Below are 23,068 nucleotides of genomic sequence, written 5' to 3'. Positions count from 1 at the left end.
GTTGCATTTCCTGCAGTTCCCATCCCCACGAACGCTCACAGGGCAAAACCATCCATCTCTGCCGGCTGCAGCACCGCCGGCATCTCGCCCACCGGCTCAAAAGCTCCTTGTTGGAGAAACAGAGGCCTCTCTGCCGCCCGCCCCAGCCCCAGCCACCGCAAAGCCGCCAGGGACAGCTGCGGGCAGTGTCCCCACTGGGGAGGGAGCAGGAAACACAGCCCTAAGTGAAGGCAGCTCTAATAAACAGGAACCTGTAAAATCACATCCCTCCCGAACACTGATAAGTGTCTAATTTTAGCCGGGGAGAGGCAGGAGCCCACAGTGCCACCGGCAGCCTCCAGGAACAGTCACTCTTTCATTTGGGCATCCCGTGCAGGGCACCCAGCCGGTGGCAAAACCACAGCCTGGCAGAAACCCTGGCCCCCTTCCCTGGAAAATCCTCTGTGCTCTCAATGCCTGGGGGCACCCACAGCCTCGCCTCACACCATGGAATCCATCTCCTCCCCAAGGAAATCAGTGCCCATCACCCCCCTCAACTTCCACCAAATGCTTAGGATGCAGATAAACAACTCCAAGCTGGAGTTGCTGGCTGGCAGCACCACACGGGCCGGGTCGACAGCTATATATAACAGGGCAGGAAGCTGCACAGGAACTTAACCTCAACACAAAGGACAACAGGAAAACTCCCCACGTTCGAAGCATCTGCTTTAGAGCTCTCCAGTTGGTGCAAGGACAAGGTTTGGGGTACGTGTGGAGTCAGGCAACGCTACCCATGCTGGCAGTGAAGGGTCTGTGTGCACCCTAGAGCGCATAGATGCCATGTTATGTCACACCAAGCTGCACCTTGGCTCCAGTGTAGCATCAGTACTGCATCACTACCCCTGCCTGGACCATCTCTCTGCAAGGTCACATGGTCCTTACTGTCCCTGAATGCATCCAGTGGGACATGGAGAACCCAGCTCCCCTTGGCAAAGCCACAAGGGCTCAGGAGACAGCAAGGGACTGCTCAAACTCTGCTGCCCCTTGGGACTGTGGCAGGAGCACAAGCGTCCAGGAGAGGCCTGGCCACAGAGCAGGCAAGGACAGAGCTCAACAAGCAACAGCATGGTGCTAGTGCCAGGTGTGTGATAGAGTCAAGGCAGGGAGGGGAAGCAGTCAGAGGGCCAAGATCAAGCATGCAGTGTGGCTAGCCAGCTGCATTTACAGATGGACTGCTATGGCTCTGTCCACACCACTTTGCCCCAGGGCTTGACCTGTTCTGCCCCCCCCTGCAGTACATGGGCTGAACAGGACCCCAAAACATGAAAATAAGCCAGCTCATTTCTCATCTCTCAGAAATACCAGCTGTGGGCTGACTGCTGACCTGAGCCTGGGGACAGCACAGCTCCTTCCCATGACCTGCAGCAGGTGCTGCTGGCAAAGGTCCCCCTGCCCATGCTGTCACAGTGGTTGCTCTCCACTGGCTCCTCCATGATGGTGCCAGGGCCACAGTACAGACAATAGCAGGGAAGGAACCACTTGTACCTATTCTTGTCCCCTTTCTACTGGTACCCCAGCTTGCTTGCATCCCTGAAGCAGCATTACTTGGGGGATGCAGAAAGGACTGCACTCCCAGAAGCATGCTGTGTTCAGCCCATGGCCGGGAGGGGGTTGCTGGGACTCCTTCCTGGGTCTGTGGAGAGGGACACTCGGAAGCAAAGCCATTCGCTGGGCAGGTGCTGGTTAGAGCTGAGGCGCAGGGAGGCAGCCGGCTGGCGCACTCTTTGTCCTCAGTCGTTTCTCCCCCTGCCTCCCAGCCTTTGTACGCTCAACAAAAAGGGGAAACAAGCGTTACCATCTGCATCGCTAATCAGGCAGAGCCGGAGGCTGGCTGCTCAGCCACATGTGCCCCACACAAGGCCACCGCTGGCAGGAGTGGGGATGGGAGCTTCCTGGGCTGGGGCAAAGAGCTCAGTACCCTCCTTGCACTGGCATCACCAGCCCACCCGTTGTGGTTTGCTCCCTTTTCCCCAAGGAGGCTCCCGCCAGCACCACAGTACGCACCAGGGATGCCGGATGGGTGCAGCCTGACGCAGTGAGCAGGAGGCGGCTGCTGAGCGTCTCCCTGCTCCTGAATCAGACCCAACGTGCCTTCCCTGACTCAGCCCGGGCTCGCTCTGGGATTACCCCTCGACAGGCGTGTTCAGAGTAGTGGCATGTATGGGCCACAACATGGGAGGGAGAGGCACCTGTGGGCACCAGCTGTATCTGGAGATTGCACACAAGGACACTGCTGAGACACCTGGGCTAGCAGGTGACAGTGGAGGTCACCTTGGAAAGGTCAGGTGGCAGAATAGAGGACCTAGCTCAAGGTGTCCAAACGCAAAAACTCTCCCTGAGCCTCTCAAGCAGAAGTGTTGTATCTGCCTCATCACCTCACCACAACCGTGCCTCTGCCAGGGCACTCAGGAGTTTCAGACAGCGAGGAAGGCGTTCACTGAAACTCAGAGCCACTCCTTCCCTTCCCCAGACGCAATCTCGTCCGACACGCTCCCTGCGCAGGGACCTGCACTGCAAGTTTCCAGGTCGTCTGCTCTCTCCCCGCCACGGTGCCGGCAGCAGGGCTGCACTCACCTACCCCTTCAGCACAGGAGCTGGTGGCCATCGCCTCCTTGGGCACCCCACAGGCAGGGACAATGCCTGTGCCAGGGAGCAGGTGCTGCTGGCAGTGACCAGCCCAGCTCCCACACAGGGCAAAAGGGTTTGACCTGGGCAATGGCTCTTCACCTCCTTGCCAGACACAAATTTTGCACAGAACAAGGAAGTTTAGGGGGTTTCCAAATCCCTCTGCACTGCATACCCTTACAGACAACACCAGTATGCATCAGGAGGAAAACAGTCCCCTATTTACCCAAGTCACAGCCGGGATGTGTCTCCAGGCTGCCTCCAAAGAGGGATTTTGGGGCCTCTTGCCATGGGAACTCTGTGTCCAACAGCGATGGGGAGACAGCCTGGCTTTGAAGTGTCACTCTGGGCTGGTGACAGAGGCCAGAAGGGTGCATGGGGTGCATGTGTGTGGTTCAGGCACTCACCCCGGCACATGCCTCACCCCAAAGATGGGCAATAAACCAGCCCAAGAGTCCTTACAAAGCAGTGGCTATCAGGGAGGTGACACTGCCAGGCTCTGCCAAGTGGGAGCAAAAGCAAGAGGCAATTTAATGACCAGGTGGGGGGAGGACAGGTGAGTCACAGCCCTGTCACCATCGGTTATATGCCCACCCCACCACCCATTTCTGGCCCCAAATTTGCAGCCTGACCCCTTGCATAGCCCAGCCCACGGCAAAGGTGAAGGGCCGAGACGTGACTCATCAGTGGGCAAAGTTCAGGACTGACACAGGCGCTGTGGGAATGCTCAGCTCCCAATGGGTGACAGGGCAGTGGGTGCTGCCTGGTAGGAGTCCCCCAGTGCCAGGGCCAGCCTGGGGCACAGCAATGCCATCTGCTGCACACCCACCATGGGCCCACGGTTTTCTGTAATTGCCCTAAGTTTAGTCCAGGCGCTTGCTGGCCAGAAGATTTGCATCTCACAGGCTGGCTGGAAACCACACTATTTCTGGACGCGTGTCCCAGCCCTCGCCTGCCGCTCTATATATTCCTCCCCAGGCAAATTAATGTGCTGACAGGCGCCATGGTGGCCGCAGCCCTGCAAGCCCCTGCCACCCCCAGCCCAGCAGCTGGCTGCAAGGCCACCCACCCACCTTGTGTTACACCAAAACGGGACCCAGGTGCCAGAAGCAGTTAACGGCAAGCTGGGCTAATGGCTAATGGCTTTGGCTATGATTTCCCAGTGATGTGGAAAAGGCCCAGACCACTGTTTTCTTGCTGGAAGCTAGTGCTGGCCCTGCCGCAGGCACCGGGGCACCCAGGGCTGGTGCCACCCAACCTGGAGCACCCTGCAGGGACAAGCTGGTTGTGTCCCCAGAGAGGGTGTGTGGCCAGCTCCGACCCCATCAGTATCCGCAGCAGGGTGCACACACACCTCCAGCACCCCACGGAGTGGGTGGTAAACACACAGGTGCTGCGGTGCAGCGGGGAGAAGAGGGGTGGTGGTAAGGGGCACGCAGAAACACACCCCGCAGTGCAACAGGGGGCAAGCACAAGGTGACACAATAGGGTTGCCACACACACGCACACAGAGGCACACTCAGGCACACACATGTACACATGCAGTGCAAGTCAGCGGGGGATGCACCAGCACAGGCGCTGCAAGCCAGCAGCGGGGCTATGCGCATACACGCACCCCACAACGGCACCAGGGAGGGGACACACACGCGCACACCCACAACCCCCCCCACCCGGCTTGTGCAACGCCTCACGGGCACCCGCACGGGCTCGGGCACCCGCACAGCCCGGCCAGGCCCACCCGGGTGGGCGATGCCGAAGCGGTGCGCGCCCCCACGCCGGGTCTGGTACCGGTACCGGTGGCGGTGGGTACTCACCCAACAGCGGTGGCGGAGCGGGGCCCGGTGCTGGAGGTGGCGGCAGTGCCGGGCCCCGGCGGCGGCGGCGGCGGCGGCGCGGGGCGGGGCGGGCCGGGGCGGGGCTGCTCCGCACCGGGGCGGGCACTGCCGGCTCTGCGCGCGCCGCTCCGCACGGCACGGCACGGCACGGCACGGGGGGGGAACGGTACGGAACGGTACGGGACCCGGGAAGGTTCAAGCTCTGCCATGAAGCAGCGTTGGTGCGCACTGGGCACCCGCCCACTGCCACAGCACACACTGAGAGAATCACAAACTGGTCTGGGTTGGAAAGGACCTTAAAGATCATCCATCTCCGACCCCCCGCCATGGGCAGGGACGCCTCCCACTAGACCAGGTTGCATTAAGTCAAAGATCTCAGGGTGTTCCTGCAGCACGCCCGAAATATACACACTGCGGGTGCACACGCGGCCCGGTGCGCAGCTGTGCACAGCACCGTGGCCTGCCCGCGTACTCCCAGCCGGGGGTACCCGGCAACACCCCTCCCGGTTCATAAACAGGAGTCCGCCCCCCCTCCCCCCCGCACCCTGCCGTACACAGCGGAGCACACCCACCTCGCACAGCTGATGCACACAGACACATACAGTGTCTCACCCCCGTCCCGGCTGATTAAAAGATTGAAAAAAGGAGGGGGGAGGGAGCACATCAAACCTCCAACTATTGATACAAGGGTTTGTAAGCTCTACAGACCATCTAGCTATAGTTGGGGACAGAGGGTCGGCAAGATGTCCCCAGAAAAAAGTTCCCCGACCTATGCCCGTGTGCAGTCCCTCTAGCACAGTCCTGCAACAAACGCACCCCCGTTGTCCTCACCCTGCAACACAATGCAGACACATTGGGAACCACTGGGATGCTCTGCACTCACACTGGCGCAGACACAGCCCTGTGCACTGCACCAGTGCACCCACACACTCCTGCGGTTCCCCTTTTTGGAAGGACACGATTAGGAGCAGCCACTGATCCAGCAGAGGGAGAGCTGCTGGAGCAGGGTAGCTGACCCTGCAAGTAGCTGCACAGGCCAGGCCTGGGGAATCTAACACAGGACGTGGCACAATCACCTACAGAGCCATTTTGGGCCCAGTGTTTCTCCCCGGTGGCAGGTGGTTTCAGGACAAGCCCTGCAGTCTCTGTGCTGGGACAACGTCCCTTGCCATCAGATGTGAAAGAAGCTGGGCACCTCTGGGCCCTTCACAGGACATGGGTAGCCCAGCATCCCAAGGAAGTTGGAGCAGGACTCAGAGACCTCAGAGACAGACAACCATGAACTCTTTCCAAAAGAGCCTCTCAGAGAATGCCTCCTTTCTGCTGGAAAGTTCAGGATGGACAGAGGGATCTACAGGGACAGGGGTCTGCCCCCAGCGCCATCCTTGATGCCTCCCATGGCTCCTGCTCTGCCCTGGGGCTCCAAAACCCTGCCACTATCCACCAGAGGTTGAGCCAGGATAAGCTGCATAGTCCTGGCTCTTCTGCAATGAGTGTGAAGGGGCAAGAGGGACTTAGGTCTTCCCTGAGGCCACAGCCTCACCATCTTTCCTTGCTGAGCCTGATCCTTGCCATGCCTGGGGGAGAGGCCACAGAACATCTGTGCAGCAGCGAGAATCACACCCAGGAGTGCTGTGAATCACATGGAGGTTTGCTCTCCATCTTTGGACACACTTGCCTGGTTGTCACAAGCTCTGCTCCCTCATGGTGGTAAGGCTAGGTGTGATTTTCTTCCCGCAGTACAGGCCCAGGACACAGCCTCAACACAGCAGCAGAGCAGCACACATCTGCAGAAGCAAGGCAAGAACAAGCTGGCAGCCATGCAAAGGGCCCTGCACTGGGCTCAGGGACGTGATGGAGGAGACGCAGCCTTGTCGTGGCAGAGGACGGCAGCAGCAAGCACAGCCTCCTGCTTTTGTCACAGTTTCCTTTGTCTCAGGCACGTGGCACCCAGCACAGGGAGATGCAGCCATCTGGAGAGCAGGGATAGGGACTGTTGAGCCAGAGGGAAGTCTGAGCCCCAACTCTGCTGCCAGGAGGGTTTTCCAGCTCTGGTGTCAAGGGAACATGATGTGACTGTACCTCTGCCCTGCTTGCCCAGTACAGGCAGGTGAACAGCCAGTTACAGCCTGTGGCAGCTTCTGCTTCCTTATCACAGCAGGCAGGCAGCAGCAGGGCTGATGCTGCTTGGAACTGCTGAGCTGTAGAACAGTGCAAGTTTCCTGATGTCTCACACAGCCCTGCCACCAGCAGCCACCCAGCAGGGCCAACTTCCTGCCGCCTCCCCAGAGCTAAATATCTCCCGTGTGTCCCAGCAAGGAGGACAGAAGACCATGCTTACAAAATCCCATCTGGCCTCACCAGCCCCTCGACCAGGACCAGGCTGCCCTGAGCCATTCTACCCCAGTATAAGGTGCCACAGGCACCAGCAAACCCCATGCCCAAGGAAGGTCTCTGTGTTCCCCACAGCTCTCTAGGGAGAAGCAGGACAGATGTCCAGTGCCAGCAGTGTTTTCACTGCCCCTGGCAGGTGCTGACTCCTGGCCAGAGCAGGGAGGGCCCTGAGCTGGGAGGGGAGGCATCTGTTTTGCAGTACCACAGGGTTTCCTAAATAGGTCACTGTTTTTTTATAGTCTCTGGGATCTAGAAAAACCAGTTGTTCCGGACAGCTCGCGGACCCACCAGCATTATCGCAGTGATGGCTCCCCAGGCACTCAAGGCCATACCCCCAGGTCCTCGTGGAGGAGGACCTGCTCCATAAATAGTGCTCAGCATGAGCTGGGAGAGCATCTGGGAAGCCTGAAGAGCCCTGAGCTGTACCCTGGGGTCTCTGCCAAGGGTGACCTGTCCCTGGCAATGTCCAGCATGGGGTGTGCAGGGGGACTTTCCCCCAACCCTGCTCCTGGCCTGGGGTGATTGCTGGCCCCAGGCTTTACCCTGGGACTATTTGTAGCCAGAGCCAGAATTTTCCCTTGGTGAGGGGAGCGAGGTGCCTGTGTGGGGTGCACTGGAGCAGGCAGTGCCTTGCAGTCCTACATGTCTACAGGTCCAGTACAGCCGCATGCGCTGGCTGTGGTGGCCTGCTTAGGGTGAGCTCTCCCTCTAGTGGCATCAGGCTCCTGGCAAAGCCTCTACACAGCCAGGGTGGGCAAAGCCAGGGCCAGAGCATGGCCTAGGGTCTGGGGGGGCACAAGCTCCAGCATGGCCTCCCCCTTGCAGCCAGGGATGCACATAGCCAGATGCACAACGAGGGTGCCTGGGGGCATTGCAGAAGCGTTCCCACCACCAGCCCCACATTTTGGCAGCCCTGCAGTGGGCAGGTGATGCTGTTCCTCCCTTTCCCTAACCCTGCCTTTGCTAGGATGTGGTGGCATGGTCAGCCAGCATGCCTGAGGAGCTGGTGTCAGGCCTCAAGGGTACAGCCCCACAGCTCTACTTCCCAGTGATCCTTACAGGTTTGCCAACCCTCTCCCCATCCCTGTATGCAGCAGCAACTGCAATGGGGAAAGACCCTCCCGACCAGGTCCTGGTTTCCCCTCACCATAGCTGAGCCTTGGGTCTGCAAGGACCCCACTAGAACCCCTGGGGCTGGTCTGGGAGGGTGCCATCCCTGCAGCATGGCCCCGCCAGGGTCCCCTGGGCCGGATGCCAGGCCTTGCCGCAGGCAGCGCTGACGGGGCGCTTTGTTTTGTGATGGCTGCCCGGCAGAGAGACAAAAGGGTCAGTCAGACGCGGTGGGCGCATTGTGTGGGCAGCCATGCGCTGAGGCAGCAGCCCACGCCGCCTCATGACCCCCCATGGCCCCAGGGCCTGTGCCCACCATGGCACACCAGTGCCCACGCCCCACCATGAGGGAGCCATACTGTGGGGAAAGGGGGAGAGGGACCTGGTTGCCATGGTTACTGCAAAGCCCGAGGCCTGGGGGTGGGGGGTGGGGGGGGGTGCCTTGTTGCCATGGTTACTGCAGGTCTGAGGCCTCCCAGGCTCATGGCAGCTCTCTCCAGGCATGGGGCCAGGACAGTGGCAGTGCTGCATGGAGCTTGGTGTACACCTTCTGAGGCCCCACAGCAGCTCCTGCTAGGCAGGGAGGAGCAGCCTTGTCACTCCCCTTGCCCACCATGGGGCCATAGTAGATATCCACACAGATATGGAGTTAGGGACCTGCCATGGCCAGTGGAGCAGGGTGAGAGTGATGCCTGGTAGACACCCAGGTGAGCCCACCAGCTGCAGGGGCTCACTGGAAGGGTGCTGCGCCATCCTTACTGTGCCAACAAGTGCTGGGGCCAGGCCAGCTCCCACACTCGCCCCGTGATGGCGCAGTGCACTGCCCCTGGAAAATGCCAGAGCAGTCAAACTGTTGAGTCATTTGTGCCCAAGATTATCTGTGCAAACAGTCGCCCTGATTTTTTTTTTTTTTATTATAATTTTTTTTTTTTCTTTTTCCCTAAGAATGTGGCTCAGACCATGGGGATGAGCAGCTGAAATCTCCGGGGATCAGCAGGACAATGCCAGAGCAAGCATTGTGCTGACAGCTCTGCAAACGCTGGCACCAGCTCCCGGCCAGCAGCACCCTATAAAAGCTGAGCCGCTGAAGTAGGCAAACATTACATGGGCGAAGCAGCAGTAACCGCCTGAGCTAGGTGAGTCCTGGGACCGATTCGCACCTCTCCCACCTCGCCCCCTGCTTGCCCCTGCTGCTGCCAGCCAGGCAGACACCCTTCCTCCTGCCTGGTGGCAAAAGACACCCAGAGGGATCGTTGCCATTTCCCCATGGCAAAAGACAGGCTTACACATCCCTGCTTGCAGCCAGGGTGGCCAAGAGCCCCTCTGCTATGGCGCACTCCACTCCTGGCATCTACCTGGCCCTAGCCCCCGGTGCAGCCTACTGGTTGGCATCTCCCACCATTAGCTGAGGCCATCTATGGGAGTCTCAGTGCCTCCCAAGGGAGGCATGGCAAGGATGCTGGGGAAGAGAGAGAGGAGCAGTCAGGTCTGTTGAGCACTGCCAGGTTCCAGGCAGCTTGTGCCACCACCACAGGTTCCCACTCTTGCTCAGGGGTATTTTCCTAGCAATGGCCTAGCCTCAGGGAAGGAGGAAGGGGAGCCAGACACTGTACCTCAGTGGGCATGCAGGCTCTATGTCATTGCCAGGAGGCGGGAAGGGGCACTGGGAGATTGATAAGGGAGCACCCTGCTTTGGATGCTTCTTGAAGCCCCCGCCATGGTGTCCTCCACTCCCTCCTGCAGATAGCATGAGTGTCTTTCTGTGACTGGTATGGCTTGTCCCCAGCAGCAGGGCAGCTGCCATTGAACAGGCAATGGGGGCAGTGGACACAGAGCCATCCCCCAGCCCCATGAGCAGGCACCAGGTAATGCACAAGGGCACGCTGCAGTACAAATGGCTTTTCCTTCCTTCTCCAGACACTGTTCCAGCAGCAAAGATGGCTCAGACAAACCCTCTGCCTGTCCCAATGGGCCCATGGAAGGTATGTCCTTACATCCCTCTATCTTGCATTTCCTTGTGTGCAGGTGGGAGCTAGGAAGAGGGGCTAAGCCAGTTCTCTGGGGACGGGAAAGCTGCATAGCAGGCAGTGAGGCAGGAGGGGAACACAGGAAACAAGGCATCCTTGTCCTCCGCCCACAGGAATGTGCCTCTCGCCTACTCCAACATCTCCCAGGTGTTTTTCACACGCTTCTTTGCAGCACCCTGGCCCAGCTGTGCCCTCCTCATACCAATTGCCCCGTGCCAGGCAGTTACAACCGTCCCTGAAAAACACACACTGTTAATTCATCTTCCTGTCGGTGCGGGCAGGCTGGCAGAGTGGGCAGGGGCAGGCATGAGGGCTGCAAAGGGGGCATTGGACACGGCAGAGCAAGGTAGGAATCAGCCCTAAGGGGTCTGGCAACAGCTCCGGGGAGACAGGTAGAGGAAGCTGAAAGGGAGAAGAGAAGCACGTGCGTGAGCAAGACAGAACCCGCCGAAGCCTGGAGCTGTCGCGGGAAAGCAGAGCATCAGCCGCAGCCCCCCAGGGAGTTCCCCCTCGCCCTTTCCCCGTTAATCCTCTTTGCCCTAGAGCGTTCGGAGCAGAGGCCGGGAGAACCGTCAGCCACAGCCCTGCCACCCGCCCGTCCCAGAACGGCTCCGCTCCTCTCTCCGGACGGCACCGCTGCCCCGGGAACTGATCTCTGCAGGGGTGAGCAGGAGAGCGGAGCGGGGCCCAGCCTGCGGCTCCCCCGACACCAAGGCAGGGCGCCGCGGGGCCAGCAGTGCAGGGACGCGCGGAGGCGTGCAGGGCTGTGTCCCAGCCCGGAGGGGTGCCCGGTGCAGCCTCCGCCGGCTCTCCCCCGGACGGAGCGTGACCCTCCGTCTCGAATTGGCGCTGAATCGCCTGGGGACACTGACGGGCGGTTCCTAACTCCGCAGCTTGCTCTCCCTTACAGATCACCGTATATGACCAAGAAAACTTTCAGGGCAAGAGGATGGAGTTCACTTCGGCCTGTCCAAACATCATGGAGTGCGGCTTCGACAACATCCGCTCCCTGAAGGTGGAGTGCGGCGCGTAAGTATGCAGCTGCCTGCAGCGGGGATGCCTTCCCAGGGGGGCTGCCAAGGCAAGGGGCGCCTAAGCATGGAGTGCAGGCAGCTGTCCTTGCTCTGCTCACCTGGGGAAGCCAGGCAAGGGGGATCCCATCCTCTCAGCGTAGAGCAGCCAGCCCTGGGCAGAACTGACACAGAAGGCCAGAGTACAAAAACACCGCCTTTGGCATCATTCAAAACTGCTTTGCACAGTCTGGGACCAGCAAGTTTGGAGCTTACTGGTGCCTGGCAGGAATGCCCCAAAGAGCAGTAGTAGTGCTCAGCAAGTGTCTCTTGAGCTCAGCCCGGTCCCCGTCCTGCCTGTGTAATTCCAATGAAGCCCTGTGCCTAGAAAACCACCTTTCTTGCCACAGGGCCTAGCCCTGCCCTGCCTCATGCTTTCCTGCACTGTGCCGCTCCGCAGTGCTGGCCTGGCCCAGTCAGTAGTAGGGGGTAGGGAGCAGAGACAGGCTTCTGCCCGTGCAGGGGAATCTTCCCTGGCACAGGCAAGACATCTCCTGAGCTGCTCCGAGACGCTATGTGTGAGGAGCGGTCCCCACAGCAAGCATCGCGCTGGGGCCAGGGAGGCAGACGAGATAGATTTGTGCTGCTATATTTAGGATTTGTAATGCTAATGGGATTATGGTGGCATGCCTGCTCATGCCATAATCAGCTCACTGCTCCAGTTGACGCGTTCCCAATCAGGCTGGTCACCTTGCACAGGGGGAGGTGGGATCGGGGCTCACTTTGGGCCATTAGAAAGAGACCATCAAGCTCACTGTGCCACCCAGCACCCCACAAGTAGGGGGACTGTGGGCTACAGAGCCTGTGCCATCCACCTTCCAGACTTCAGCCCTGTCTCTGCCTCCCAGCTTGGCTGCAGCTGTCCTGTCCCCAGACCCTCTTAAAGGGATATGCTCAGGAGAGGTCCTCACCTGGGGGACAGATAGTCTATCATGTGGGCATCACCAAGGCTTGCAAGATGTGTCTGACAAGGGTAGTAACATCCCTCTCACCATCGCTTGTTTTCAGCAGAGGGGGACCCAGAAAGGGGAAAGGCAACAGCTCCCCAACCAGAGCCACACAGGTTCTGCCTGCCTTGGGCATTAGAAATTGTTTTGTTTTTTTTTTTTTTTCCAGCTGTGCCAGGTTGTAATTGGGAAGCAAGTAAGAAATGAGGCCTCTGGGAGAGAAGGGCAGCCAGGGGTGTCCTGGGGCATCCTAACATGATGCTGGTCTGTGTAAAGTTCAGGGAAAGTGAGCCACCCTCATGAGCTGGACCCCTTGGAGGAGGGACCCCATTACCCAGTGCAACTGGAGGATATTGGTGCCATGCAGACTGCCTCTCAGGCACCAGACACGGTTATGCACTCCCCGGGTTCTCTGCCCACATCCAGCACCTTTTCCTCTCCTCCTGGACTTGTGGTCAGAGCCCAGCCCCTAATCTCTTCCTCACACCTACATCTGTGCCTCGGTGCCAGCCCCAAGCAGGAGGCCCAGAGCTGCTGCAGGAAGCCCTGGCAACCTTTGCTCTGTTTTTGCAGCTGGGTTGGTTATGAGCACACTGGCTTCTGCGGGCAGCAGTTCATCCTGGAGAGGGGAGAGTACCCGCGCTGGGATGCCTGGAGCGGCAGCAACGCTTACCACATCGAGCGCCTGATGTCCTTCCGCCCCGTCTGCTCCGCTGTGAGTGTCCCACGGAGCTCGTGTCTCTGATCCCATTAAAATGCCTCAGGCAATAGCACAGGCCAAGGGAATGAAGTTAGGAAGGGCAAATACAGCTATGCCAGGGGCTCTGCATGTGGCAGAGGCTGCTCAGGGCTCTTCTCCTCCATGCCCAGCAGGATTCCTCTTTCTGTCCTGGTTTCTAAGGCTTTTAAGAGACCTTCCAGGCTAGCTGTACAGAGCCAGAAAGGGACAACCAGCCTGACAGTAGCTGTGGCTTGGCTTTCAATGACACCTCTCAGGCCAATCCCTACCTTGTCCTGGCCCAGCATCACCTTGCTGAGGAACTCCACACTACCTCTGTTTTGGGAAAACTACCCTCCCCAACTCACCTCCTTTCCTCCCCCCAAATAAAAATTATCAGCTCAGGGTCTGAACACCTCCTTCACCAGAAAAAACACCTGAGCAATGCCATAGTGAGGGGCATTGCCCTGCCATCCCCACACACACTGGGGAGGGAATGCTGCCTCCCCCTCAACCCCTGCTCTTTTCCCCCCCAGAATCACAAGGAGTCCAAGATCACTGTCTTTGAGAAAGACAACTTCATCGGCCGCCAGTGGGAGATCAGCGATGACTACCCCTCGCTGCAGGCCATGGGCTGGGCCAACAACGAAGTGGGCTCTATGAAGATCCAGTGTGGCGCGTAAGTGACAGGGAAATGCCCACAGGCAGCAGGGCCAAACCGCTGCCTACACTGGGTTACCACAGCTAGAGGAGGGGCACCCCAGAACCCCCTCACTTACCTCTTGTCCTCCTTATTGCCGCCTGACGACTCCTTTTCTTCCAGCTGGGTTTGCTACCAGTATCCTGGGTACCGTGGCTACCAGTACGTCCTGGAGTCTGACCACCATGGAGGAGACTACAAGCACTGGAGAGAGTGGGGTTCACACGCCCAGACCTCCCAGATCCAATCCATCAGGCGTGTCCAGCAGTAGCTCCCCACTTTCCAGCACATCTCTGCAAGGTTTCTAAAGCTCACTGGCTCCCTTTTGGTGCTAATACTCCCCTCCCAAAATAACCACCCCTTCTTGTACTGCAACTGCTTATGGAACAACATTCCCAAACGGTACCAACTCCCACAAATTGCCAATAAATGTGACTGAAAGAAAAAGATAAAACAGCTTGGTGTTTGCTGTTGTGTTTGGGATTGAACTCCCACATCCCCATCCCAGTAGCAGGGAACTCTTCCCTACCTCCTTTAGGCAGGACTGAAGCGCACTAGGCTTCACACCAAGGCAAGTTCAAGCCCTCGACAGACACCCCCAAACATAGCAGCCAAACCCTTGGTGACTGCAGCTCTGGAGCCAGGGGCCTTCCTTTGCTCCCTGCCCTCCCCTTCTCCTGTCATCACACTCCTGGTCGGCTGCCCCACTGAACACCCACATGGATGCAGCCACCTGCACCACATAGGCTTCAGGGCCTGAGGGACTGCGAGTGGAGCTGTCACCCACACAGCATCCCTGTGGCTAAGGGACACTGCCTGAGAACACAATGAAGAGTCACACTGACACCCACAAACTTTAAAATTTTTATTCAACAATTTACATCACTTATCGTCTGTCTTAACATATTTGATCTACACAAATTTATTTCTTTATTTTTTATTTTTTATTTTTTTTTAATCTTTCCTGATAAAATAATAAAATTTGGATAAATTTTGAAGACCTGTTGGTGCAGGATAAAACAAAACAAAACAAAAAAAATCAGGTAACTTTTTTTTTTTAAACTTTTTTTTTTTCCTGTTTTTAAAATATTTTTTCCCTTTTTTTTTATTTTTTTTTTTAATTTTTTTTTTTTTCCTTTTTTAAATTTCAAACATTTAGTGTGAAATATGACATCATTGGTAAAGATACATCATGCCATTACAGCTCATGGACATTGCCTATCCTTACAGTCCGTAACGTCACCCATACCGGCGCAAGGGGCTGCGCCAGACACAGCTACAGCAGGTATTACACAAACTCTTCTAGCCACCCTCTCACGACCAGGAAAATGCCTAGGCTTTTCCAGCTGGGCACACAGAGTGCATGAACCTCATCAGAATTACCAGGGAAGGGGAGGGAAGGAAGGAGAAACGACGACTACCTTTACTGATCCATGTGGTTGCACACTATGATATCGACGACAAAGAGGGGCTGCCCCTCTCGGCAGGTCAGAGGTAATTCAGCTCCAGCGCGGGCAGAGCACAAACCCTTCCCCCCCCCCCCCCCCGCGGCGATTTTAATAAACACCAGGAAATTGAAAGAAACGAGAACGGATCGACGGGAGGGAGGCAGGAGGGCAGGCGGCTCCGGCAGCTCGGCCTGGAGGGACCTCTCCCACCCCAGCTCGCGGCCGAGGCGTGCGGCTGCGTTTTGCACCGCCCTTAACACTGAAGTATTCAGGGGAGGGGGAGAGAGGGGCATCCGTCCCCTGCAGTAAACAAGTTGAGGACCTTCGAAGGCTTGCAAGCCACCGAAGGTGTGTAAGTACACGTGTGATGGTTGATAGAAAAGCAGCCCTGTTCTGTATGAAAAAAGCTGTCAAGTTAGTACAAATTTCTGCCATGGTGAAGGGAACATGAGGAAAAAGCTGTTCAGGGTCCTTCTCCCATCACAAAATCCCAACTCTCCTGCACAAGGGCTCTGGGCTAAGCAACAAGTTTCCAAAGGTGGGACCTGCAACCCAATGCACCCAACTCATGAAAAGAAAACTGAAATAGAGCTCTTGCTCCAGAGACCAGCGGGAGCCCACCCTCCGCTCCAGTGGGCCATGGACCACAGCAAGGGAGGCTGTGCCTCCTGCCTCACAGTGGGAATACACAACAGTATGGTTTCTCTTCGGTTAATTTTGTCATTACAAGACTCAAGTTTGCCCACAACACCAGGCTGCAGCGCAGCAGGCTGCTCTCTATCCCCTCCTCAAGGCTGTCTCCATCCCCACTGCCACCCGCACGCCCAGCAGGATGCCAGCAGGTACCACCACCACACTCCCAACTAGAGAACAAAAGGGCATTTGCTCATCCAACAGTATGAAGTGTATCTGAAACACAAGCCAGCACACCCTGCTCCCTCCATTTCAATTACTAAAGTAGGCTCTTTAAAATAAAAAAATAATATATATATTTATATAGCTATACAGAGAGATACAGAGAAAGCAAAGGAGAGAGGCTACTAAAAAAATCAAGGAGCGCCAGTTTTCTGCTACAGCTGTCAGCAAAGAACTGTCACCTTACATCATACCCTCTGAGATGGTGAAGATAATGCAGGCAATGACAGCACAGGAATGCAAAAAGAGGGCAGATAAGTCACTTCTGGTAATGAAACACAAATTAAACTTTCAAAACATGTGCATAGCTTTATTCATCTGCTTCAAACTAACCTTTTCACGGAGCTTCAGCGAAACCCGAGTGTGCAAAATGCATTTCTAAAAAATAATGCAAGCAAGCTTTCACATTTACAGTGGCAGAAGTACAGAAAGACTTGGGACAGAAATCACACCTTGGGGCAAGTGAGTTGGGAGAGAGATGAAGGAACAAGAATTGCACAGCTTTGTATTCGGAGTCACTGACTGCACACAAGCATTTCTATTAACTTTAAGCAAGGCTTACTTCTCCTTTACAAAAACAGAAACCAACCAACCGAACAAGACAAAAAACCCCACAGTAACAAGAACCACAACCTGGAAAGGAACAAATCCCCAGGGTAACAGGAACCCTGGTGCTGCAGAGAGCCCTAATTCCAGAGCAAAGCTGGTTCCAGAACTTCCTTTGTTTTGGCTTTGCAGGCAAAGCCTAGCAATGCTTGATTTTGTCTGCAGGAAAACAGCAAAGCAGCTTCTCTTTCTCTCCCTGCCCTCCTCCTTCCCCATCAACTCCCCTCCAAAGCCACAGACAACAGCTTGTGTTAGGAAAGGAAAGGTGCCACCCCACAGGACACCGTCCCCGAACTGTAAGACAGCCACCATGCAGGCTTGAGTCCAAGCCTTGTTTTGATCCAGTGGGTCGCGTGGACACCGCCAAACCCTTGACTGCCAAGGGGCCATGGCCATTGTGCTGCCAGCCGGGTGCCCAGCTGGCCCATGCCATGTCCCAGCAGCTCGCACCCCAGCACAAACACTTCAGAAAGACTACGCACACATGCAAGGCACATTTAGTCAGATGTACACACACACATGCAGGTGTGTAAGAGAACAAATGCTGACCAAAAAAAGATTGATACCGAATAAAGGAAATCAAGAGGCAGAGTTCTGACCTATGCTATTTGCAGACTATTTTCCAGGCAGCTGTAATCCCCAAGCATTTTTTTTCCTATGCAACTTCAGACCTTCCTTACTCTTCCCTCACTTTAACAAGATACTTAATTTTCCTAAAGGATCTTCTATAAATAGTCAAGTAAATTGCCTTTTACCCCCTCCAGGAACCTCTTCCTTCATGGTTCACATCCCCTGCGCTCTTCTGAGTGTTACCCAGGAAGACAAGAGGTTCTGGACTTGCTCATGCCCTGCAGCAGCACCTTGATGCATCCAGACCTCCCTCTGCCACTCCCCAAGCCCTGGGCCTTCACTCCCCACCTGTTGGTTTTGGCTGGGAGATGACCTGGCCCCAAGTTTTTCTTGGAAAACATCTGACTGTGGGCACCAGCCGCTCCCTGGCAGCCAAGGGCAGCTGGAGAAGGAGCCTGTGACTCTGCAGCGCTGGGGTGCAGGCAGGGAGGAGGCCATGCAATCCGTAACACTGCTGGTTAATTTCACATTGAGATAAAGCACTGAAAAGGCCTTTTTTTGCAGAGATGAGCAATTTCCTTCCATAGACTCAAAAAGAAAACAAAAACACTAAACCCAGAGACGAGACAACACTTGATTGAGATTTTTCTACCTTACAAGTTACTCTGGCACCTTTCCCACACCACCAGCCATGGAGGAAGGAGAAGCTGAAAACCTCGGGGATTCGCACTACCCTTCCAATAGCAGCTTGAGAAAAGGAAGGAGGAGGGGGAAAAAAAGAACAAAAGCCAAACCCCCAAACCAACAAGAACAACCCCCCCTCCCCAAACCAACAATAAAAAATAAATGCACAGTGTTCTCTCAAGTTAAGAGTTCTCCTTTGCTTGCGTTTGCATAGAAAGTCCTACTGTAGGTCAGCACCAAAGTCAGGTACCCTCCTCTTCTACACCCAGCTCCCCCCATCTGACACTACCTGCAGTTAGTGGCTGTGTTACAGGAGGGTTCAGCTATCTGCAGAGGAACTACACGGTCATGTAAAACAAAAAAAACCCAAACTAAACCAAAACCAAACCAAAAAAAAAGTGCATCACACATTCTTGATTTTTTTCAGGGTTACTTAATAGCAGCAGCAGCATTAATCCAAGACAACAAAACCAGTTGTAGGTACGTTCTTAAATGCAGCAACACTTAAATGAAATGTCTTCAAGGGAGGTCATCACTAAGAGGGTCCTTCTCAAAAGGATTAAAAAAAATAAAAAAAAAATGGAGACTACTCAATGTCAACCAAGAGAAAAGAAAACAAATGTAAAGACACCATCTTATTTACATTAAAAGCAAAAAAAAAAACCCAAACCAAACCACATTCTTGTTAAAATATTTTTTTTTTTGTACAACACCTAAGCAAAAAAAAACAAAAACAAAAAACAACAAAACACCACCAAAAAAAAAAAAAAAAGCCCAAACCAACAAAGTACTTTTAAGAATAAAGCAGAAACTCCTAAAGCAGTATCCATTTTTGGAACCCTTATTTAGCACCTGAGGAAAGACCTTATGGAAAGCAGAGAGGGCTTGGGGGGGTGTGAGATTATTTTTATATATTTTTATTATTTTTTTTCATTTTTTAATTTTTTTTTTTAAGAAAATTCTAAGTTTGTTTTTTTTGCTAAACCTTCCCCCTGTTTGCAGGACACAAGTTTCATACCACAGAAAGAAATGGACTTGTTTTGTTTGTTTGTTTTTTTATTAAGAGATACTCTACTCATGAATAAGGCTATAGAAAAGGGATACTGCTATCTTACAGAATGGCTTGAGAGCTCTGGACACAATAGATGAAGCTTTCGGATTAACAGATTAACAGTCGAGATAAATCTAGCTCAGCACCCCCTGGTGAAAGCAGAGGTGTGACTTTTGCCCCTGTCCCAAGGCAGGGAGCAGCCTGACACCCCCCAGCAGTGTGACTCCAACACAAGGACACCATGGAGCTTTCCTGTACCCACCCCCCCCCAGATGTCACTGCTTCGGTGCCACGCTGCTGAGCGATGCTGCCACTGTGGAGGATCTCAAGCAGGATTCAAGGAAGCCAACCTTACCCTGTGGTGTAACGTGGATTGTGCAAATGTCTAAAGCTCTGTAATCTCTGGAAGGCAGCATGTCTGGCAGCACAGACCAAGAGCTGCTCCTCTGCACGAGCCCAGGGTCCTGTTTCTCAGCTGCTTGTGCCAAGGCTTTTTCACACAGAAGAATGCTCTCGCAGTGGTCAAAGCTAGAGCTGCTCTGTCTTCTTCAGCTACTCCACTACACCGGTGCTCCTCCAGCCCTACCCCCTTCCTCCTGCCTTATACACCAGTGTGGAAATGGGTAGCAGCTTTAAGTTAGGTGTAGCCTTATTCTCTCCCTTCCTGTGCTCAACCATCTCCCTTGTGAACAGTCTCTGTGGGGGAAGGCGGGGGGGGAAATCACTAAAGATTGATGGACAGAAAAAATCTTCTAGGGACAAGACTCCTGAAAGCTTCAGATGCCAAAGCAATGCACTGAAAATGCTGAACCAAGAGCTAAAATGGAACATACAGGAAAACTACCAGCAGTTCTGAAACACGTCTGTGAATGCCACTGCTCCCAGATGTCCCTGAGGTTACCCACTGGCCACTTCTGGGAAGGATGCCATTGTCCTATGGTAGCACTCTCTAGGAGGTGAGACACGCTAATTACATATGCAACTGAGAGGACAACTGCTAGCTTTCTTCTTTTCTCTTTCCTACCAGGGAGTGATTTTCCTTTCACTTTACCTAGCTGGTTCACCCTGTCACCATTCCCAGCTAATAAATAGCTGGCATACTCACAACCTGATGAGAACTGTTTCCCCCACTTCCCTCCCCCCCGCCCCATTTCAAAGAGGTTCACAGCAGCTACAAAAAGCAAACAGCAGGATTTACAGTTCAGAAAGGGCAACGGTTTTAAGTGAGTTAGTGACAGAATTCATGCCCTGGAGCTATCCACATTGTCAAAGAGCTGAAAACGGGGTTTCATGGACAGTCAAGGTGGGTTTAAACCAAAAATCAAATGCCAAGCAAACCTTGAAAGCCATCAAGTTGCCTGGGCAGGAGCAGAAGGTCTGCAAGCCACCAACATCAGACATAGGAGAACGAAGCAGCTTTTGAATAACCTCCTGAAGTGGATGAAACACTCTGATCCACCCAAGAACAAGCAGATCCCACATGCCAGCCCCCATGACACGAGACTCTGTGAAAGAGACACCAAGCAGGGCTGGCTGGCAGAAGAGAAGTGGTGGGGAAAGACCAAAGGAGAAAGGAGAGAGCCCCTGCCTCTGGAGGAATCCTCACTCCAGTGAACAGCCAGCCTACCAAAGGAACAGCAGAAAAGGGACTCATTGGACGCATGACAGGAACAGAAGGGAGAGAAGCCTTAACCTGAATTAGTATCTTCAGAGCTAATAAAAAAATAGGTCATGATCTCACCACTTCCCAATACTACATGTATTTAAGGGTTTTTGTTTGAAAACTTAACTCAGGGTAAGGAAAGCAATGGCACGAATAAACAGACACTCGCTCTCCGTACGCAAGATGCTCGCAGACGCATCGCCAGCTCCTCACCCCCAGCCCACAGACACCCTTGGGTGCAGACCCAGGAGAGGAGGCTGCTCACCCCCTCTTCCTAGGCTGTTATTTGGTTTATGCTACAGTACTAATACTCTGAGTCAAACAAAAACAAAACATGAGACATATCAGTAACACCTTAGCATTATTTAAATGTGCTAGATTAGTCACAGCTCAATTTCAGTTTGTTTCTAAGTTTACACAAAAATAATCAGAAAACAGATTAAATCTTAAGATATTTTTAATAAGTGCTCAGTAAAGAATTGCGTGAGGACTTTTGAGAGGACTGCAGACAGCAACGGGGTGAGTTACACGACAGCTCAAGGAAGCCTCTTCCATGGTCCTGCCTGGCTCTTGGCAATAGTCTACCACCTGGCACCAGCAAGCCAGAGATACAGGAACTCACACAGAAGATTTCCTAACTGCTTAGCACTGAGCACACACCGTGGAGCTCATGGAGACAGACAGACATCTGGAGAGAGGATGGTCAGAAATATAGCAGAGAAGCTGCAGAGGATATTTGTGGATGGGTCCCACTGGCAAGGGGCCACATGCAGCAGGGCGAAGCAGCAGGAACAAACATCAGGGGAAGAGACAACCCATCATTTGAACCGTCTTTCCTTCAGCACTTCCTTTGTTATTTAGAAGACAAATTGGACCAGGCCAACATGAGTGTCCTCAAATACTCAGCAAGACTGGGATCTTCCTGAAGGTGCAGGGTCAGACTCGGCACAGGGTATTGCTGTTCTGCTTCTGCATCGCACCAGCCCTGAGAGCTGATCCAGGGGCAGGGGGACCAGAACAGCACAGACCCCAGGGAAACAAAACAGGGCTTGTCTTTGTATTTTTTTTTCTCTCTTTTTTTTTTTGTTTTGTTGTTGTTGCTGGTTTTTTGTTTTTGTTTTTTTTTGTTTAAATGGAACCCAGCCCCTTAAGGCGACAAGTGACTACACAAGGCAAATAAATAACACAGCAGAGCCTTAAAGTCAGTAAAACAAACTGGAAACTTTGCTATTAGCCTTCAACTTTGTAACAATATCAATAAAATAATAACACCACCAAAAAAAAAAAAAAAGAAAAAAAAAGAAAGAACATTTCTTCCACCTCAATTCTCCCATCACCAATCCAGTTTGTTCAACACTTTAAAGCTCAGGAAAGCCCCAGCTCTTCCACAGCGGAGCTGGAGGCTGTTCCAACTTTTGGCAAGCAGAGTTGGGAGACTCAACAGAATCAGAAATAGAAAGGTTGGGGGGAAAACTAGCTGTGGGGCACATCTGTAAACGTGTTATACATCTGAAAGTTACACACACGTGCAGAGGTGGTACAGTTTAGAGGTGAAACAGAACTATCTGTGACTGGCCAACCACACATTTCTGAACCTGGACTGACACAACACATGATCACTATATAGTATCACACTACAGTATTATACTATATAGCATTTGATACATAACATGGAGCAGGGAATCCATAGGCAGACTTTTAAAACTAAGTGTGTGGCAGAAAGCTAGCCATCTTACAAAAGGTACAGAATCAAGTTTCATTGTCCCACTGTGAACCTAAGATTCAGGAACAATTTTACTAAAAAGAATAAAAACAATTAAAACCAAACCCATGTGCTACATACTCCTAATTAAGGAAGAAAAAAAAAAAAAAGAAAGAAAAGAAAAAAAGTGGATAAATCTAAGCAAAAGGGGTAGGCAAAAGTTTTGGGTTTTGCTTCCTGTAATGCCCCATAGGGTCCAGTCTGATTTTAGGAGACACCATCTGCTGCTGACCTTGATACCCAGACATACATGAACCAGTATTTGGCCACAAACACCCACGATGAGCACTGGGTGGGTCAGAACCCCCATTTTCACTTCAGTCATTGCTTGCTCTTCCACTGGACCCTGTGAACCTTCCACATGAAAAAAAACCACCCAGAAGAACTACCCAGCCCCAAGATGATTTGGATGCACTACAGGAGCCGTGATGGGACAAGAGCAGGTTACACAGTGGGGCTGCCCAGCCCTCTCTACCACTGCCAGGAAACTTTCCTTTCCTTGGGAGGGTATTATTTTTTTTTCCTTTTTATATTTTTTTCTTTTTTTTTTTTTTTTTAATTATTTTTAAATTACTATTTAATTTTTTTTTAATTTCTAAGTCCTCCATTTTTTGGTAATAAAATATATATTTTTTCTTTTTCTTTTTTTTTTTTTTTTTTATTAAGAGATAATTAGAAGCAGAGCCCAGAAATACACAGACTGCATTAAAATATAAAAGAACATTTCCAAGGGGCAGGTGCAGGGAGCCCACCACTGGCATTCTATGGACAAATTGAAAAGGATTCAAATTCCCATTTTTTCCTCTTTCCTTCTTATTATTTTTTTGTGGTTTTTTCCTTTTTTTTTTTTTTAGTTTTCCTGATTTTAAATTTTTTTTCTTTTTTTTTTTTTTCTTTTCTTTTT

General features: G+C 53.3%; 2 protein-coding genes across 2 annotated transcripts in view; one reads left to right on the top strand and one right to left on the bottom strand.

Annotated features, from left to right (window-relative positions):
• Nucleotides 1-4,542, bottom strand: part of MYO18A (myosin XVIIIA) — a 37,245-nt gene extending 32,703 nt beyond the window's left edge. The window contains exon 1 of the mRNA XM_054166738.1: nt 4,479-4,542. The gene's annotated coding sequence lies outside the window, so the exon portion shown is untranslated. The remainder of the gene's footprint in view (nt 1-4,478) is intronic.
• A 4,565-nt stretch (nt 4,543-9,107) lies between these two features.
• CRYBA1 (crystallin beta A1) lies at nt 9,108-13,898 on the top strand. Its single transcript, XM_054166665.1, is given in 8 exon segments — nt 9,108-9,125; nt 9,127-9,139; nt 9,921-9,985; nt 10,574-10,693; nt 10,941-11,059; nt 12,621-12,762; nt 13,302-13,444; nt 13,589-13,898. Coding segments are annotated over 8 exon segments (768 nt in total). The 3' UTR covers nt 13,737-13,898.
• The last annotated feature ends 9,170 nt before the right edge of the window (nt 13,899-23,068 follow it).

This window comes from Dryobates pubescens, chromosome 13 (genome assembly GCF_014839835.1).
Source record: "Dryobates pubescens isolate bDryPub1 chromosome 13, bDryPub1.pri, whole genome shotgun sequence".
NCBI lineage: Eukaryota > Metazoa > Chordata > Aves > Piciformes > Picidae > Dryobates > Dryobates pubescens.
This window is presented reverse-complemented; position numbering and strand designations above follow the sequence as displayed.